This window comes from Staurois parvus, unplaced genomic scaffold (assembly GCF_062004578.1).
Source record: "Staurois parvus isolate SC_StPar_1 unplaced genomic scaffold, SC_StPar_1.0 ptg000090l, whole genome shotgun sequence".
NCBI classification, from domain to species: Eukaryota; Metazoa; Chordata; class Amphibia; order Anura; family Ranidae; genus Staurois; species Staurois parvus.
This window is the reverse complement of record NW_028317886.1, coordinates 3,450,782-3,472,153: the sequence shown is the minus strand read 5'-3', so window position 1 is coordinate 3,472,153 and position 21,372 is coordinate 3,450,782. Positions and strand designations below refer to the sequence as shown.

Below are 21,372 nucleotides of genomic sequence, written 5' to 3'. Positions count from 1 at the left end.
TGTGCCACTTTCAGGTCTCTTCACACTGCTGGTGTGTTTAATTTTTTGACATAGGGTGCAGGCAGATTACGGGCCTCACATAGCTGCTGCCAGGCCCCTAATCTGCCATGGGCCCCTATATACCGCCTCCTCATGCTGCTGCCAAGTCTAGAGTCTGTCATGGGTCCCTGTACGGCCTCCCATTGCTGCTGTCTCCATCGCCACACTCTGCCATGTGCCACTTTCAGGTCTCTTCACACTGCTGGTGTGTTTAATTTTTTGACATAGGGTGCAGGCAGATTACGGGCCTCACATAGCTGCTGCCAGGCCCCTAATCTGCCATGGGCCCCTATATACCGCCTCCTCATGCTGCTGCCAAGTCCAGAGTCTCTCATGGGTCCCTGTACGGCCTCCCATTGCTGCTGTCTCCATCGCCACACTCTGCTGCCATGTGCCACTTTCAGGTCTCTTCACACTGCTGGTGTGTTAAATTTTTTGACATAGGGTGCAGGCAGATTACGGGCCTCACATAGCTGCTGCCAGGCCCCTAATCTGCCATGGGCCCCTATATACCGCCTCCTCATGCTGCTGCCAAGTCCAGAGTCTCTCATGGGTCCCTGTACGGCCTCCCATTGCTGCTGTCTCCATCGCCACACTCTGCTGCCATGTGCCACTTTCAGGTCTCTTCACACTGCTGGTGTGTTAAATTTTTTGACATAGGGTGCTGGCAGATTACGGGCCTCCCATTGCTGCTGCCAGACATGTAATCTGCCATGGGCCCCCGTACCGACTCCTCATGCTGTGACGTTGCAACAAGGTGTAATTCAACCCTACATATGTTAGACCGCCTTTACGAACAGCTAAAGTCCATCACAGATTTCCTGATGTTAAAAGCGGATAAAGGTACTCCCTGTGTAACTTAGATGTCAGCCATTGTCAGCTCATGTGTGACACCTGCGCTTGCTCAGGCCCTTTGAGGAGGCCACGCTATTCGTGAGTCGGCAGGACTATGGGATGAATGAGGTCAAATCGGCCATGGGCCCCCGTACCGCCTGTTCACGCTGATGCTGGTCCCACAGTGTGACCTGGGTCCCTGTACGGCCTCCCATTGCTTCCACTCTGCCATGTGCCACTTTGAAATCTCCTCACACTCCTGCGGTTGTCCATTTTGTCATAGGTTGCTGGCAGATTACAGGCCTTCCATAGGTGCCACCAAGCCCCATATCGGCCATGGGCCCCCGTACCGCCTGGTCACGCTGCTGCTGGGCCCACAGTGTGACCTGGGTCCCTGTACCGCCTCCCATTGCTCCCACTCTGCCATGTGCCACTTTCAGGTCTCCTCACGCTCCTGCTGGTTTCCATTTTGTCATAGGTTGCTGTATGGCCTCCCATTGCTGCTGCCTCCACCGCCACACTGTGGCTCCAAACACTGGTTTTGGCCCCGTGACTGGCCAAAGGAGTGAAGTGTGCAGTGATTCTAAGATCGACGGCACTCATCTGCATGTCATACTGACAGACAGTATTATTTCTCTTCCCCAGCAGACTCCAAGGGCATTTAAATTAAAGGTACAGTGTTCTGCACTAATATTAAGTCTCTCTGAAGCCTAGAAACACCCTTTTTTAAGTTAAATTCACAGCGAATTTATTCGACTCGAATCGAATATTGTCCACGAATTCGCCGAATCAGTCGAATCGAATTTTTCATTTCTTCGCTCATCTCTAGTCACTTTATTATGAATTTAAAGCAAAACTCACAGGCAAGAATACAAACATAAAAAAAAAACACATTAAAGATATAAATGAGACCAGCTTTTCAATAGGGAAATCTTCAATCCAGAGATTTCCCAACAGCATTTTTTTTCCATTAACGGTATGAAGTCTGATGGCCAGTATATTTCAGCCCACTTGCGCTGAGACCAGGTTGTCCTGGACCCACCCCATCCTAATATTGGACAGTGAAATGGGGGGGAGCAAAATCTCTCTGTCACTCTGCTCTCTTCCGGTCAGCATGCTTCTGGTTCGCACATGAACTGGTTAGCTCCATATGCCGATTCTTCCTCACACACAAGAGCAATGCAAATGCACAATGACCCTCCTCAATGAGTGATGACACTTGATGACATGTCTTTTTAAAGAGGCGTATCACCCAAAAATGGAAGCTCCGCTTATCTGCCCCCTCCACAGCCACATTTGGGGGGGGGGGGGAAACCAGGTACCTGGCTGTGACAGGTACCCACTCCCGGCTCAGTTCAGCCCCCCCACAGCCCTCTGGGACACTTCACAGGTCCTAGAGGACTGCTGCCCATTCAAAAAGTGCAGCACGCTTAGGGCCAGTTCACAGTACATGCGTTTCAGTTGCTTTTTTTCTGTATCCAAAATGCAAAGAAAGTAGGTTATATGGTTGTCAATGTCATAGTTCACATCAGTGCTTTCTGTTCCAGTGCATTTCAGTTGCAGGAAAAAAAAACAAAACACAAAAAAACAAAGTAGATCATGCTGCATTTTTTTCTGCACAGAACTCTACTGGAACATAGTAAAACGCATCAAAACACACTGGAATGCACATCTCCCTATTTAAATTGGAGAAAGATGGGAAAAAAACGAATGCATAAAAAAAAAAAAAAAACTTACTGAAACGCATCAAAAATGCATTGGAACGCACCAAAAAGAACATACATGCAAAAACACATCCAGTGTGAACTGGCCCTCAGGCTAGGTTCACACCTATGCAGTTTGAGTTTGACCAGTTTCTGCATTGCATTTTTGCACCTGCGTTTTTTACGCATTTTTGACACATTTTTGTTGCTTTTTTTTTTTTATTTTTCTTGTTGCTAGGCAGATTTAAAATGCAAAATGCATCAAAAACGCACTACATGCTTTTCTGCAGCATTTCCATGGAAGTCTATAGAACCAAAAATGCTGCGTTAAAAAAAGTCCCTGACCCTTTCCAAATGACGCACCATGTGAATACGCAAAGATGTGAACATGTCCCATAGGAAATCATGTTAAATGGACTGTGGAAACCGCTTAGGTGTGAATCTAAGGTCAGTTAAGATGGCGGCACCAGCACCCACTAGCCACTTGAAGAAGAGGCCAGAGCTGGATCCCTGGACAGGTAAGTGCATTAATATTAAAAGTCAGCATCTACAGTATTTGTTTTTTTTGGTGAGGAGGGCGGGGGACTCCGCTGTAAGTATTTTCATTGACTTAAGGGGGAAACACATATAGGCCTCTAATACCTTTGCCCACATGCCAATCTTTTCTCTATTGAAGAGCTAAGAAACCTGCAGCAAATGACTTACTAAATGATGTGTCAGATTACAACCCCCCCAGCCGTGTTTAGTTCTTTTCGCTACCCCCCTGTTCTAAAGTGATATAGGGCTGATGGAACCATTATAAGATTTGTAATTCACTCCTACATAGGATCAAAAGGGTGATGCCACACCTCAAAAAACCCAGCTCAGTGTGTCCCCCACCCTGCTCATTTGCCTATAGCAGGGGTACTGAATTAAAATTCACGGAGGACCGGTTGGTAACATTTTCTTTCTGCAGAGGTCCCAAACTAATTTTTCTTCTATTACTCAGGTCTTTCACATTACAGCCCCTTTGCAATAATGTCCTCAGTCCCCACTTTCCCATCACAGCCTCCCGTATATCACAACTCCCTTTCACATTAGAGCCCCCCAACATTGTAGCCCCGGTTCCTTCACAGCCTCCCCCTTTACATCAGTCTTTCCTTGACATCACAGTCCCCCTTGCAATCACAATCCCCACATCCTCCCCCTCTCCTGACATCACAGACCCTTCATATCACAGCTCCCTCCTCTCCCCTTTCCCGCACCCTTGTTGACCTGCAGTGTTTTCCGCCCTCGACTTCCGCGGGACTGTGGCGGGCATTCTGACACTGGGGGAAACTGACTTGGTGTCACTGATATCCCCAGTACTAATAAAAAGCACTGACACTGTATTAATGGCACTGGGCAGGAAGGGGTTAACATCTAGCCAATTAAAAGGTTAACTGGGTGCTGTGTTTTATTGTGAGGCTGTGTCTGCTTTCCACTGTAAGAACACTGCTTTGTAGGGCTCTGCTATGCAGGGGAGAGAACAGTATTGTTTACATACAGTTCTCTCCCCCATCAGTATTACTTGGTTATCACTGGGTGCCGGTGAGTAATCACCGGCTGGGGCTCAGTGATTGACAGCCAAGGCCACAAATGGTGGCACGGGTAGGGCACATACCCCCTACCTGCAAATGCAAAATCACCTGTACACACACACACACACACGTGATTTTGGGCACCCCTGCCATCCTGTAGTGTTTCTGCTATAGGGTAGCGGGAAAGCGGTTAAAGAAATCCTGTACAGAGGAAGCATGAGGACTACTTTAAAACACAGGACATTGAGACCAATTTTCACATGTTAATGCATGATCTTTGGTATGTTGCATAAAAAGAGTCTCCCTAGGACTGTTGCACCCCCCCCCCCAGCACATTATGGAAGCCACACTGTAGTGTACATTCTATGTGGTGCGGGTTGCTGTGTAAGTAAACAACTTGATTTTATGGCCATGCGTCAGCATCCCATTCATAATGAATGAGCTTCTTTAACAGAATAAATGTTAATTCACCACAGCAGACTAGAGAAATGTGAAGGGGCCAGAATCAAATAACTGGTAACAATGAAAATAAGATACCACTAATTTATTTTAGCCCTTATAAAATAACCTGCAGTAGACATTTATAACATGCCAGATGAATTAGGTTCATAGGCGCTTTTCAGATTATATTAAACTGCAGCGTGCATATGACGATCTCTCAAATGTTGTATACACCTGGCTAGAAAATATGATTAATGCTAAACCCCAGAATAAACATTTATATATTGCTACTTACCAGTCCTTAGATTACTTAGAACCCTTTCACACTGGTGGACTCCACCAAGCAGATCTGCCTGCTCAGTGGGGGGATCTGTCTGGCTTGCTGTTCTCTATTTGTCTCTATGGACCGCTTGACCATTTACATCCGACTGTCATCCAATCTGCTAAATGCACTGGGAACAGATCCCTATCCACCTGTTTTTAGCAGATAGGCTCAGATCAAATGTCAGCGGTCGTAAAACGGACACATGTCCGTTTACATCTGCCTCCCCAGAGAGAACAATGAGTGTTCCGATCGAGTCCACCTGAAAAACGGATAGGCAGACCCGAACAGTCCACCCATGTGAAAGGTCCTTTAGATGACTCAGTTATTTTTTACTTTTCAGACTAAGAACATTTTCAGCGACTATAGAAAATATTGGTTAATCATACCAGAAATTGGGTGTCCTTATCTCCTCAAATTATAAAAATAAATAAATAAATAAAAAAAGGACAACAAAAACAATACTATTTTTATTTTGTAAACTATATCCCCTCAACTACCATGTATGTGAGATGGAAAAAAAAGACAGATACAGGTATGTTTGAAATCTAGCCTGTGTGATAACCATGCCTGTCTCCATATGTACAGTGGAGAAGGAAGTAGAGCCATGAAAATACAGAACTTAACTGCTTATCTTTGAATTTAAAGTAGAACTGCAAGCCCCCCCCCCCCCCCATTTTTGGATAGCACAAGGGATAATTATAAACCTGATATTTTTTTTTGTACCATCTCTGTACCATTGTGGAGATTTCCCTTTACTTCACTTCCTATCCCAAAGCCAAAAAAGGAAGCGAGAGGAAATCTGAGGCTGAAGTAAGAGGCTTTACCTTTAGTTATACTTTTAATATACAGTGGGGATCGAAAGTTTGGGCACCCCAGATAAAAATTTGTATTAATGTGCATAAAGAAGCCAAGGAAAGATGGAAAAATCTCCAAAAGGCATCAAATTACAGATTAGACATTCTTATAATATGTCAACAAAAGTTAGATTTTATTTCCATCATTTACACTTTCAAAATAACAGAAAACAAAACAATGGCGTCTGCAAAAGTTTGGGCACCCTGAAGAATTTATAGCATGCACTGCCCCCTTTGCCAAGCTGAGACCTGACAGTGTCATGGATTGTTCTCAATCATCGTCTGGGAAGACCAGGTGATGTCAAGCTCAAAGGTTTTAAATGCCCAGACTCATCTGACGTTCCCCCAACAATCAGCACCATGGGTTCTTCTAAACAGTGGTCTAGAAAACTGAACATAGTTGACGCTCACAAAGCTGGAGAAGGCCATAAGAAGATAGCAAAGCGTTTTCAGATGTCAATATCCTCTGTTCGGAATGTAATTAAGAAATGGCAGTCATCAGGAACAGTGGAAGTTAAAGCAAGATCTGGAAGACCAAGAAAAATATCAGACAGAACAGCTCGCAGGATTGTGAGAAAAACAATTCAAAACCCACGTTTGACTGCATGATCCCTCCAGAAAGATCTGGCAGACACTGGAGTTGTGGTACGCTATTCCACTATAAAGAGATACTTGTACAAATATGGTCTTCATGGAAGAGTCATCAGAAGAAAACCTCTTCTACGTCCTCACCACAAAAATCATCGTTTGAACTTTGCAAATGAATATATAGACAAGCCTGATGCATTTTGGAAGTTCTGTGGACCGATGAGGTTAAAATTGAACTTTTTGGCCGGAATGAGCAAAGGTACGTTTGGAGAAGAAGGGGCACAGAATTTAATGAAAAGAACCTCTGTCCAACTGTTAAGCATGGGGTTGGATCAATCATGCTTTGGGGTTGTGTTGCAGCCAGTGGCACAGGGAACATCTCACGAGTAGAAGGAAAAATGGATTCAATAAAATTTCAGCAAATTTTGGATGGTAACTTGATGCCATCTGTGAAAAAGCTGAAGTTAAAGAGAGGATGGCTTCTACAAATGGATAATGATCCTAAACACACCTCAAAATCCACGGGGGATTACATCAAGAGGCGTAAACTGAAGGTTTTGCCATGGCCTTCACAATCTCCATACCTCAACATAATTGAAAATCTATGGATAGACCTTAAAAGAGCAGTGCGTGACAGACAGCCCAGAAATCTCAAAGAACTGGAAGACTTTTGTAAGGAAGAATGGGCAAAGATACCTCAAACAAGAACTGAAAGACTCTTGGCTGGCTACAAAAAGCGTTTACAAGCTGTGATACTTGCCAAAGGGGGCAGTACAAGATATTAACTCTGCAGGGTGCCCAAACTTTTGCAGACGCCATTGTTTTGTTTTCTGTTATTTTGAAAGTGTAAATGATGGAAATAAAATCTAACTTTTGTTGACATATTATAATAATGTCTAATCTGTAATTTGATGCCTTTTGGAGATTTTTCCATCTTTCCTTGGCTTCTTTATGCACATTAATACAAATTTTTATCTGGGGTGCCCAAACTTTCGATCCCCACTGTACCTTAAAGGGGGAATTGCGCTACCATGCAAAACTGAAAGCCCTTTAGCTACATACTTTACCAGATCAGTACCTCAGTAGTATTGAAAAACACAACATCCAGACACCTGGGTTTTTCAGCAGAATATATGAAAATCTTGTAACATTTACATAGCAATAACAGCATATACTGTACGTTGTATAACAAAATCTTTTCAATTGTATATTTAGCAGACCAAAAGGGAAAATACGAGAACTTCATTGTTAGGGATTACATACACTTTAAGGCCCCTGTGCAGTAACAGTAAAATTCACACTCAGGGACATTTTTAATCAATTTATTTATGTTTGTACATTTACATACTCTATAAAGGATAAACCAGATGTACAAAATGTGCAACTAATGCATTTTATTAATCATCTTATTTCAACAATTTACTCTGGAATAGAACTGTAGAAGACTATAGGTTTGCTCATCCATAGTAGTAAAAACAAACACTTCACATCAAACCAGCAGCAATAACGTTGCTTATTTAGGAATCGGCTTTATTATTATTTTTTAGTTTTTTTTTTTTTTGTTTTGTTTTTTTTTTTAAGAAGAGCAGACTGCTAGTGCCGTGTCTCCCTGACATCAGGTTTAAACATGCAGTGTGATTAGCTGTTCACACTCTGTTTATAGCCAAAGATGACAACTAGATAGATACAAGGAGGTTATCAGCAGGCACAGGCATTTGGACAGGATAGCCAAAATTTTGGAAGGCTAAAAAATCAAAATCCATGATTCTATACCCTTTTACAATTCTCATTTGAAACCTAAATGTCTTTGCAAGAATGTTCAAAAGATACCCTTAAAACATTACTGGCATATATATATATATATAGACACTTGAAATACTACTGGTGTGGGTGGCATCTTGTGTGTAAATAAAATGGAATATTGAAGTGAAGTTGTTGCCAGGGGAAACAGGTTTGTGTTGAATTTTTCAGCAAAGATAAGAAAGTTAAAATCCAAACTAACTCTAAACCTACTCTCATTCACATTCTAAGCAAAGAAGAAAAAAGGGGAAAAAAAATCTTTATACTTGTCCTGTAGTCCAGTCCCACACTGAGCTGTCAGCGACAGCTTCAGCATGTAGAAGTGTGCAAGAGAGGCAGCTGACAACAGAAGCTCCATATGAGTGATGTCACTTCCCAGCTGTTGTCAGCTGTTTCAGCGCACAAGACTGTGCCACTGGAGATCGGACCAGAGTAGCTGTAGAACAGGCAAGTATAGCGATTTTTTTTCTTTACAGGGCTAGATAGAATAGGCTTAAGCCTTGTACACACAATGAGAATGTGACAGAATTCAACTTTGGAAGTAATGTAATGTATTGTGTTGTATTGTAATGTATTATTTCGTTTCCGAGCATGCACGGTCTTAGTCACACAATTTTTTTTGGACGAATACTGTACTGATCAAATAAAAATTATTCGTTCTGGTGTTGTATGCGAAAAACCTTTTTGCTTGTCCCTTAGGATAATTTAGCATGAACTGTGTACCAACAATCAGGGGTGTATTTACCACAAGGCAAACAAGGCATTTGCCTAGGGCAGCACTTTTCAGGGGGGCAGCACTGTTCCCTGGAAGAAAAGACAGAAGGGACACACGCAGCATGGGGACTGGGTGGGATCCAAGAGAGGCTGGCTCCTTGACGGTGAATGCAGATCCTGACTCTTATTCCAGGGGATGTCTGGAGCTGTGAAGGTGAATGTCTTTCTCTCCCTCGCTGGGGGATGGGGGTTGGGTTGGCTGGTGTAGGGATGGTGGTGATAGTGGGAGGCTCTCTTGGGTGGGGGGGTGTTGGGTGGTGTCAGGCTCTCTCTCTCTGTGGGGGGGGGGGGGGCGTCCAATTTTTGTGTTGCCTAGGCTAGCACGAAACCTAAATACACCACTGCCAACAATCAGATTATTGGACAATCGGTCCGAATGCTGTATTTTTCGGCCAATTTTCTCATTGTGTGTACTAGGCTTTAGAAAGTGGCTGAGAGTAGGTTTAGCGTTAGTTAGGATTTGTCTTTACTTCCACTTTAAGGCTGCAATATGAAGACTGGTATAGGCAAGGGACATTATCAAAACAAATTCAGACTGTGCCTTTAGTTTTGCAATAGAAGATTAGAAGTCAACACTTGAATGGTTAGCATGTCAGAACAGCCCAACCATTCTATCTCAGTCACTATACAAAGATTTTCTGCAGCTGATAAAGTCCCTGGCAATACTGATATGTAGACATTTCTATAGCTATAGATTTCTAATCTGAGGTATCTGGATTTGGACTCAAGATTTGTCAAACAGATGTAAAGTCTTTTTATTTTTGAAAGACTGCCCAACCTGGCTGCTGTCACCACTCTTGATAGAGGGCATGTTGTCTACAATGATTGGTATGTTTGCTGTAGTATAGTCACAAGTGAATTTCCAATATCCTGGAAATGCTCTTGTTTTGTTCCTATTGCATGTCATTCACTCATTAGTAACAAGTGCACTACTCATGAACTTTGTGACCAGCCTTAGCATTCTTAATTCACTCAATGTGGCACATGCTCAGTATAGCAGGAATAGATCAGTTACAGTGATAGAAAAAAAAATAAAAATATAAACAAGAACGCCTGTATTCATTTATTGAGGATGATTACGAACCTCAAATAGTCTAAGCACACAAAGAACACATATAACTCTAAAAACATAATAAACAAAAAATTAAGGAAAGAATATGTTCACAGTTTTGGAAATGCAAGTATAGAACTATAAAAATGGTTACATTAAACACAATAAAAGAACTACTTTAGAACATAAAACGGTCCGTGTCTTGGCACAGTTCTATTACAATTCACACCTGATATAGCCTGGACTAATTAGAACATTCACAAAAAAACTCTTTCAAAAGGTTTAAAGTGCATGTATAGCCCAACATGTTTTTTTTTTGTGATAGCGCAGGAAATGGTTAAACACCAGTTGGTATACTTTTTGTTGTTCCTTTGGGGAGATTTCCCACTTACTTCCTGTAATGAAGACTTAGATTTTGCCTAGTTATAATGGTACAACTTGGACCATTAAAAAGTATGCATATTCCATGCATTCCCATGAAAGCAAAGAATCACTTTAGTAGCTGCTGTTATTACTACTACTACTACTACTACTACTACTACTACTACTACTACGATCTTCGCTGTCTTCTTGGTCCAGTGCCAAGTGGCTGTCCTGCTGAAGAGTAACCAGCCTGCTTGGCATGGCTGCCATTCACAGAACACCTTACATTTTTCTCAATGAATTAAGGCATTCTCTTATTGGAAAAAGTGGAGATCATGACCTCAGGTCCCACTTCTCCACCTCATCCAATCAGAGAACCCTTTGCATGCATTGAGAAAAATGAAAAGCTCTCTCTGAATGATCGCTGTTCCAAGTGACCAATCCCCTGTGGTTATGCAGCAGGCAGCTGAAGCCAAAATTCAACAAGGATCACTGTAGAAGCAGCTATAGCGATTCTCTGCTTCCTCAGGACAGGTATGACATTTGCATACTTAATGGATCCAAGCTGAACCAATATAACTATGCAAAAAAACCTTGAAATCAGCTTTAACAGGAAATGAATGGGAAACCTCTTCTTAGATATCAGTCTCAAGTGTCTTTATATGATTTACCCAGATTTCCAAATCCAGTAATAGTTTCAACATTTTGTATTTGATCACTAAACCAAAAAGGGTGACTCTACCCAGTGAAGAAAAAGACAGCAATAAAAACCTTTCAAGGTTTCCAACCCATCTCTACTGTATACAAAACGTTTGGCTTACATACAATTTAAGGGCCCATTCACATTATCTGGTGGAGCAGCATTGCCTAGTGCAGTCCCAGTGCAAGAACAAGGCAATTTAATTTATTTCATGGTATTCGGTCACATCAACGGGCTGAAAAGAAAAAATGGGACATGTTGCACTTTTGCACAGCAAAGCGCATTCGAACATGCTGGAACCTATAACAACACACTGCAACTCATAGCAATAACATTGGAAGTGAAAAAAATGCATTATGAAATAACTCGGTTGCTAAAATAAATTGTTCTCTGCAAAGAAGATGATTTATAGTTACCTCTCCTTCAGCCAATTACTGCTGGATGAAAAAAACTACCGCCTAAAGTCGGAAATCAACCAACATTTCTGAGAGTGCTGGTCCACCAGTATGCTTAAAGCTTCCACTCACCTGTATTATCTAGTGATGTAGGAGTCAGTGGCAGGAACCACTGGGCTCAGTGAGAACCAGGCATCTGCCAAATATTCTCTCATTGTTTGTTTCTTAGCAGTCTTCAGGCAACTTTTTTTTTCCAATTGACAGTGTGAGTGGTAGGAGAGGTTAGTAAAAATTCACCTTTGCTGGAAAACATTTTTTGGGACATTCTGTTTTGGGGAGAGAGGTTATAAGCTGTCCATACCTTTGTAGATAAAGCAGCCCCTTAGTACCTATTTCCAGCTGAGGACATCATGTTTGGCCATGCATTGATATGAGCAAATCTGAGCACTATGGACAAACCACACACACAAATATAGTCATATCCAACTTCCCCAGCCATTCAACACTGCAGCAAGTTAGTGCTGGTACTGAAATCAGTGAAGAAAATCCAAGTTTCCTTATTTCCCCAGTCACATTTTTGTACTTAGCTTTTTTTACCTATACAGTAAGTGTGTCTCCATATTCACAGTGTACAGAGCAGTATTGGATGCTCTAGAAGTAGAAAATACTGATTAGTTCGGTAATGACTAAAAATACTGTAAACTATTTTTGACACCCACCAGTAAAAATTAATTTCAGTAAGTTTACAGGATTACATGCCATGCACATAAGCATGTGATATGTTCACCAGCAAGAAAGTCACTAAGCTGTAAAGCCCAGAGCAGAAGAAAATAATTCCATCATTTGCGATCTTGAATATCAACGTCATGAGACTCAGTAGTACACTGAACTGTAAAAATGAAAAAAATCCTCAGTCTGACTCATTGCTCTGATGCCCGTATCTGTTCATTACGTAGCTGTGCCTTTGCCGCGAGTAGCAGTTTACAAACATCTTCATTATGGCGTTTGAGAGCCTCTATTGTGAGACCCTGTTTTTCAACTACTTCTTCTAAATCTGATTGGCACCTAAAATAAAAAATATATAAAATAAAAATTCTGCTGTGTTAGGGGTTTTAGGACATATACATGAATACACGATGTGTAAATAAATTTTATTACACACACACACACACACACACACACACACATGCATATACATACACACACACACACACACAAATACATACATATACACACACAAATATATATATTACACACATACAGAATATATTTACACACTCATATTGTATACACACAAACGTGCATCTCAATAAATTAGATCAAAAAGTAAACTCATATTACATAGATTAATTACACGAAATATTTAAAGCATTTATTTCATTTATTTCTTTTAATTTTGATTATTATGGCTTACAGCTCGTAAAAACCCAAAATTCAGTTTCTCAGAAAATTACAATACTAAGACCAAGAAAAAAAACAAAAGAATTTTTATTACAGAAATGTTGGCTTACTGAAAAGATGTCCATGTACAGTATAGTATGCACTCAGTACTTGGTCAGGGTTCCTTTTGCATGAATTACTGCATCAATGCAGAGTGGCATTGAGGCGATCGACCTGTGACACTGCTGAGGTGTTATGGAAGCCCAGGTTGCTTTTATAGCGGCCTTCAGCTCAGCTGCATTGTTGGATCTGGTGTCTCATCTTTCTCTTGACAATACCCCACAGATTCTCTATGGGGTTTAGGTCAGGCGAGTTTGCTGGCCAATCAAGCTCAGCGATACCATGATCATTAAATCAAGTATTAGTACTTTTGGCAGTGTGGTCAGGTACCAAGTCCTGCTGGAAAATGAAATAAGCATCTCCATAAAGCTGGTCCACAGAGGGAAGCATGAAGTGCTCTAGAATTTCCTGGTAGAGGTCTGTGCTGACTTTGGACATGATAAAACAGAGTGGACCAACACAGCAGATGACATTGCTCCCCAAATCATCACGGAGTGGAAACGTCACACTGGACATCATGCAACTTGGATTATGTGCCTCTCCACTCTTTCTCCAGACTCTGGGACCTTGATTTTACTTTCATACAAAAAGAGGACTTTGGACCACTGAGCAACTGTCCAGTCCTTTTGCTTCTTAGCCCAGGTAAAACGCGCCTGATGTTGTCTCTGGCTCAGGAGTGGCTTGACACAAGGAATGCGACAGTTGTAGACCATTCTCTGGATATAGGTCTGTGTGTGGTGGCTCTTGAAGTCCTTCCACTCAACTTTCCATTAATATGCTTGGATACAGCACTCTGACCAGCCAACTGTTTAGCACTGACCTTTTGTGACTTACCTTCCTCCTTGTGGAGGGTGTCGATGACTGTGTTCTGGACAACTGTCAAGTCACCAGTCTTCCCCATGATTGTGTAACCTACTGAACCAAACTAAGAGGCCATTGAAAGGTTTAGGAAACCTTTACAGGTGTTTTGTGTTAATTAGTTGATTAGAGTGTGACACTGAGTTTACAATATTGAACTTTCACAATATTCTAATCTTCTGAGATACTGAATTTTGGGTTTTTCACTAGCTGTAAGCTATAATTATCAAAATTAAAGAAAGAAATGCTTGAATAGATCACTCTGTGTGTAATGAAGGATCACACAAGTTAGAACCAAATAGCAGAATAATACAAAACAGATCATGAAAGCCGAACTAACATGGACTCTTCACAGCAATGCCTCTATAGCTCAGTCAGGGTAATATGTGGCTGCATATGTGAGTCCTCCCCACAGTAGATATATCTTCTGGAGCAGCTGGGTACTATTAGGCTGCGGCCTCACTGCCCACATGCTCGTTCTGAGAGTAGATGGCCTCTCACCTGGGTGCAGATGACTTGTGCAGACCTCTCTGAGCTGAGGGAACCTATCTTCCTGAGCATGTTCAGGAACCAGAGAGTTGTGGGAAAGGGCAGTACTTCATGGACTCTGCGCTACAATGCTTTCAAGTTCCTTTCACTTTCTCACCCAGAGATACAACAGAAAGCAAAAAGGAATCTCCCAAAGTGAGGCGTAATCTACTCTTCGACAGTTGTCACCAGAACAGGTGCCCCCATTGAAAGATTGCCTATTAGCTCTTGCTCCAGTGTCAGCTGTAAAATTCTGGATTTCGCATCCCTCTCTCATGGCGACAGTGGTGATAACTACAGATAGAGAGGGTAAAAATCTCCCCAGTGGAGACATCAATGAAAACCTGATAGTAGTTCAACAATAACCCACATTACAAAACAAAAAACAGTTTGGCTTTAGAAATAAGTTGACATATTAAAATCAATTAAAAATTGATATTGTAGCAGATGCCAATAGATCAAATTCGCCCACTAGGTTGATATATTTTTTGTGTCTTTGTTAAGGGTTTTGTTAAAACAGAGCAACATTTGCCAGCACACCATGGATTATCAAAGTCATCCTTAGAAGTTTTTATTTTTTAGAATGATCACATCACAAAGAGAAAGGTGCACAGTTTCAGAGCTGTGGGGGAACCCTTCACCAGGCATGTGATGTTAAAACAGAGTTCCTAGATCCACCTAACTTGCTGTTAATGTTATTATAACTTTCCACTAAACATATTTCATTTGTTCCTCTTAAAAATCTAAGGCACTGTGGGACAGAGCTTTGAAAGTAAGATCTTATTAGAGTTCCAGAGAGTTTTAAGAAAAAAAAAAAAAAAAAGGACTTAGTTAATCCACCAGTATCCACATATACCTGAAAAATCTCTGAGAGCAAAGACTTGTTTCCAATGTTGGATGGAATTATTTTTGGGCCAGTCCTAACTGAAACATTATATAAGAGCATCAGTGTTTTGTCATAGGGTGCTGGATATGGAACCCTCCTTTATATCTATAGGTAAAAATTACTGAAGTCAGACTAGCAGTCTACCATAAACACAAAAAAAAAATGGAAGAAAAATCCCTCTAATGCAGGCCATAGATGGGGAGAAAAACGGCAGATTTTTCTTTTAAAAAACGAAAATTCGGTCGTTCAAGCGGCCGACGTTGCCATCAATGGTAAAAAAAAAATCGGCCGATTTTCATCCCTTCTACAGCCAGCAAAAAGTGTCCCTGAAGAGAGCTCCGCTATTTCTGACAGTTCTCTGACAGTTCCTTGACATTTACAGCGGTTGAAACATTGTATCTATTTATTTCCATTTAGGATACAGATGTTTTTATTCGGAAACAAATAGATACAATGTTTCAACCGCTGTAAATGTGAAGGAACTGTCAGAGAACTGTCAGAAATAGCGGAGCTCTCTGCAGATACACTTTTTGCTGGACTGGAATTATTCTTATTTTCATCCTACTTCTTCTTTTTCATCCTCCTTCTTCTTCTTCTTCTTCTTCATCCTCATCCTCCTCTTCTTCTTCATCATCCTCATCCTCATCCTCATCATCCTCATCATCCTCATCATCCTCATCATCCTCATCATCCTCATCATCATCCTCTTCTTCTTCATCCTCATCCTCTTCTTCTTCATCCTCTTCTTCATCCTGTTCTTTTTCTTCTTTTTGTCTTCCTCTTGCAGGTCACTGCTCATGCGCAGTTTTTTTATCGGTAAAAAAATCGGCCGATTCGCCCACTAATTGCCGCGAAAATCGTCCGATCGGCAAAATCGGCCGATTTTTTTCCAACTTTACCGAAAAAAAAAAACGGCCAAAATACCGAAAATCGGCCGACCAAATCGCCCACTAACGATCCGAAAATCGGCCGATTTTATTTTCGGCCGAAAAATCGGCCGATTTTCGACCCATCTATGGCCTGCATTAGGCTAAGCATTTACATAAGATATTATAAGACAGACTGGGAAAAGCATAATTGCATGATGCAGAAGTGCAGTGCAACCTGTACAGATCCCTGGCCAACCAATTATATTCCCAGGTGATTGTGTTTGTTTCCCCAAGATAAGGCTGCTGCCAGGTATGTCTAAATTTGTTAGGATGACTAAAAGCTGAATGTTTGTTTACAGAAACATTTTTCACATGCAAGATTATACATAGGTCAGATTTTTTATTCAAAATTTCATGTCCATGGCAAGTCCAAGCCATTAAAAAAAAATAAAAAAAAAAAAGGTTTTTGAAACTGGTTACCTGAATCCAATCCCTGGTTTGGGGTCAGGTAAACATGAACGTTTCCTTTCTTCTTCGATAATGTCTGCATCAGGTTTGCGTCTATTAAACTTGCATATATTCACTACAAAAAAAAAAAGTCAAAATATAAACCCAACAATTATATATATACACACACACACACGTTTATTAACAGTAGATGCCAGAATATGTATATTTTGACATAGGAACATTAGATTTGAATACAATGAATCCTGGATTGGAATGTAACTGTGAAAACAAGGGGTTAAGTTTACATTAGGAAAGGTTAAGGTGGCCATACATGGCTCAGTTTTTTTGGCTCATCCAGAGAAATGAGAGAAAAAAATAACATAACAGATTTCTCCATGCACACATTTAAGGTCGATGTGAGAATACTCCCCGCGTGTCATTGCATTCTGACAGCAGTACTCCTTTGCCGCTGGAAAACACTGATCAGCGCTGCAGCCGACTAGCTGCATGTGCTTATCGAAGTAAACATTTTCCAACAAGCCCATTCATGAGAAGTCAATCTTTAGATCAACTTCTCATGAATGGCAGTAGATGAATTAAAATTCAGCAGGTCCCTGCTGAAAGGGCATTTCAATCCATCTGTGGCCCCGCTTTAGTGTTAATCTGTTACTAAACCCGCAACAGTAAAATCAGTCTGTATATGCATTAAAGCATTCTTGTTATACTCACTGTGGAACCTAAGGAGTTAATCCTCTGCATTGTGTAAAAATGCTGTTTGATCCTGTCTTCTTTGATCCTCTCCTTCCAGTGCCCCCCCCCCCTCTTATTTCCTGATAACACATATTGTGTGGAGACACTCCACATATGCCCAGTTTCGTGTGTATTGCTAGAGGTTTTTTTTTTCCTTGGGAGAATGCATGTGATCAGCATAGGGCCAATCAGCACTGTCCAGACAGAGGTCAGGGGTTCTGCATCCTCCTAGAGCAGAAAAAAACTCCTCCTACAGGCTTTAACCAGTCCTCTGCTGGACACTGATAGAAGTCACAAAACTGCTGATGAGAAAAGGTATTTAGCAGTTTATTTTTACTAAAATAATTGCATTTCCATGTTGTATGTACTGTGGGAGACCAGATATAGTGAATGCATGGTCCTGGGTTTAGTAACACTTTAAGGCTTGTGTTACATGAGGATTACAGAGATGATTATTATAAAGGGACACAGGAAAGGTTATTGTGAGGGATACAGGCAAGGTCAGAGTAGGGGATACAGAAAAGATTAGTGTTAGAGACACAAGTAGGGTTAGTGTAAGGGATAGTGTTAAGATCACATGGAAGGTTAGTATTACTAGGGCTAAAGGGAGGCTTTACTATGAGCTGTATAGTAGCTTAGTGTCTAAAACTTCTGAGGTCCTCAAATCTAATCCTGTCCAGGATGCTATCTGCATAGCATTTAACCTAGTACACATGAGAAAATCAGATCAAAATTAACGCTTTTGGAGCGATCGCCCGAGAGAGAGAGAGTGTGTGTGTGTGTGTGTGTGTCACACCTCCGTATCATTAGATTCAGGTGTTCCATTCACCTCCATGGCCACAAGTGTATAAAATCAAGCACCTAGGCATGCAGACTGCTTCTACAAACATTTGTGAAAGAATGGGTCGCTCTCAGGATCTCAGTGAATTCACGCTTGGTACCGTGATAGGTTGCCACCTGTGCAAAAAGCCCTTGGGTGAAATTTCCTTGCTACTAAATATTCCACAGACAACTGTTAGTGGTATTATAACAAAGTGGAAGCAACTGGGAACAACAGCAACTCAGCATCAAAGTGGTAGGCCCCATGAAATGACAGAGCGGGTCACTGCATGCTAAAGCGCACAGTGCACACAAGTTGCCAACTGTCTGCAGAGTTAATAGCTAAAGACCTCCTAACTTCATGTGACCTTCAGATTAGCACAACAACAGTGCGTAGAGATCTTCATGGAATGGGTTTCCATGGCCGAGCAGCTGCATCCAAGCCTTACATCACCAAGTGCAATGCAAAGTGTCAGATGCAGCAGTGTAAAGCACGACGCCACTGGGCTCTAGAGTAGTAGAGATGTGTTCTCTGGAGTGACAAATCACACTTGACTGGATTGTGCCAAGTGCAAATTAAGGTGGAGGTTGGATTATGATGTGGGGTTGTTTTTCAGGGGCTGGCCTTGGCCCCTTAGTTCCAGTGAAGGGAACTCTTAATGCAGGGGTGTCAAACTGGTGGCCTTCCAGCTGTTGTGAAACTACAAGTCCCATCATGCATCTGCCTTTGGGAGTCATGCTTGTAAGTCAATCTTGCAATGCATCATGGGACTTGTAGTTTGGCAACAGCTGGAGGGCCGCCAGTTTGACACCCATGTCTTTAGGTGTCAACATACCAAGACATTTTGGATAATTTAATGCTCCCAACTTTGTGGGAACAGTTTGGGGACAAAAGAGTTGAAGCGGTTATAGCTGAAAAGGGTGGGCCAGCTCAATATTGAACCCTACAGACTAAGACTAGGATGCCATTAAAGTTCACGGGTGTGTAAAGGCAGGCGTCCCAATACTTTTGGCAATATAGTGTGCACACAGTATATGAATTGGGGACTGTAGATTATAAGTTTCAAGCAGGCAGAGACTGATTTTGTAAAGCGCTGTGTAAACTGTTGTGCTCTTTAATTACCCAATAGAAATAATAATGATAAATACTGTTAGGGTTACAGGAAGCCTAGTGTTATGGTTACAGAGGGTTAGTATCAGGAATGGACTTGCCAGTAATGGTGGGACTCACCTGCCTTGTGGGCTGCAGTACCAGGGCTGGCCAGCGGGTGCTCCCAGCAATCAGAGACTCAACCCTGCAGCCAGCCAAACACCTGAAACTGCTTATGCAGGTGTATTTAAGTGATGGCCAGACCTGCAGTCTTTGCCTTGGTGTGTGTGTTTTTCCTGGGCCCTGTATCTTGTAAACCTGCGTTCCTGTTCCTGTCTTGTTGCTGACCCTGCTTGATCCTGACCTCTGCTGACTTCTCCTGTTCTGATCCCTGGCTTGTGACCCTGACCATTCTCTCCGCCTGCTCCTCCTGTACCTACCTGCCCGATAGTTATCGACCCGGCCTGCCTGATCACGTTGTGCTCTATATGTGTATGTACCTGTGTATCTGTATCAGTTTAGGTTTGTGTTTGTTTCACCTTGTATGTATTTGTGTTAGCTTGGGGTTTGGTGCACTGCGTTTATGTTTGTATTGTTAGTCTTTAATAAATTATATTGTTTATAACATATCTGAAGTCTGCGTTTCCCTGCGTCAGTCACATACCTCTGGTCATACCCTGGAGCCCTGACAGTTAGTGTTGAAAGGGTTGGTGTGAGGGCTACAAGGAGGGATAGTGTTACGATGAGGATTAGTAGGTTTATGCTGAGAGCAAAGGCTGCCATACATGGCTTGAATTTCGTATGATTCCAATTCAAGCCATAGGTGCCTATTTCATCACCACAGGCTTGAAGGAGGCTGCCATATAGTACAATGACGGGCGCAAAGTGGTTCTCTCGTTCTGGGAGGATGTCATATGACTTCCTCCCATTCTAACAGTGCATGCGCGGCTCCGGGAGATCGGTGATGCGCTGGCTGTGTCCCTGAGACACAGTGGATCATTGATCGACGGAAAGAGCCGAAGATGTCGGCTCGGTCATGTGATCAGCTGTGTCCAATCACAGCTGATCGCATGTAAATAGGGAAATGCTGGTCATCGGCATTTCTCTCCTCACGAGCTGTCTGACAGCTCGAGAGGAGAGGAGTGCCGGTAATCGACATTCCTCAGAGGGGACATCTACACTGATCAGGGCACTGATGATCAGTATGCCCTGATGATCTGTGTAGCCCCAGCAGTGCCACCTGTCAGTGTCCATCAGTGCCAGCTGTCAGTGCTCATCCATGCCACCTGCCAGTGCCCATCAGTGCCACATATCAGTGCCTACCAGTGCACATCAATGCCACATACCAGTGCCCATCTGAGCTGCCAGTCAGTACCTATCAGTGCTGCCTACAGTGCCAGTCAGTGCCGCCTAACAGTGCCAGTCAGTGCCGCCTAACAGTGCCATATATGAGTGCTGCCTAACAGTGCCCATCAGTGATGCCTTTCAATGCCCATCAGTGCCACCTATCAGTGTCCATCAGTGCAGCCTATCAGTACAGTGCACATCACTGTAGCCTCATTAGTGCACATCAGTGAAGGAGAAAAATCACTTATTTATAAAATTTTATAACAAAAACTTTTTTCAAAATTTTCAGTGGTTTTTGGTTTAAGAAAAAAATAAAAAACCCAGAGGTGATTAAATACCACCAAAATAAAGCTCTGTCACAAAAAAATGCTAAAAATGTTATATGGGTACAGTGTTGCATGACCGCGCAATTGTCATTCAAAGTGCGACAGCGCTGAAAGCTGGAAATTGGCCTGGGCAGGAAGGGGGTATAAGTGCCCTGTAGGCTAGTGGTTAAAATGACCTAATCTGTAGTAAATTAGTACATGTATGAGCAAGGCCTATACAAAGTGGACTGCAGCAGTCACATGTGCCACACACATTCATCACACACACACACACACACACACACACACACACACACACACACACACGTGCTTATTGAAAAAGCAAAGTTTGAAGTAAACCTGCTGCTCTAAGTGACCGATAATATAATACTTTTTAGGACACATGCAAAAGAAAAACAAAATGGCACCGACATTATATGGTCCACAATTTTAAAATAATTCTAGAAATGGATGGGTCAGTATATAATCATATACCATATATACACTGTTGAAAGCAGACATGCACATATTTTAACTCATTTAT

At 42.0% G+C, this 21,372-nt stretch overlaps 1 protein-coding gene across 2 annotated transcripts in view; it reads right to left on the bottom strand.

Moving 5' to 3' along the window:
• Nucleotides 1-7,649: 7,649 nt before the first annotated feature.
• Nucleotides 7,650-21,372, bottom strand: part of TMEM192 (transmembrane protein 192) — a 79,821-nt gene continuing 66,098 nt past the window's right edge. For both annotated transcript variants that reach the window (XM_089670362.1, XM_089670363.1), the window contains exons 5-6: nt 16,548-16,650; nt 7,650-12,491 (exon numbers count right to left, since the gene is read on the bottom strand). In XM_089670362.1, coding sequence (XP_089526488.1) covers nt 12,347-12,491; nt 16,548-16,650 — 248 coding nt within the window. In that variant the 3' untranslated portion in view covers nt 7,650-12,346. The remainder of the gene's footprint in view (nt 12,492-16,547; nt 16,651-21,372) is intronic.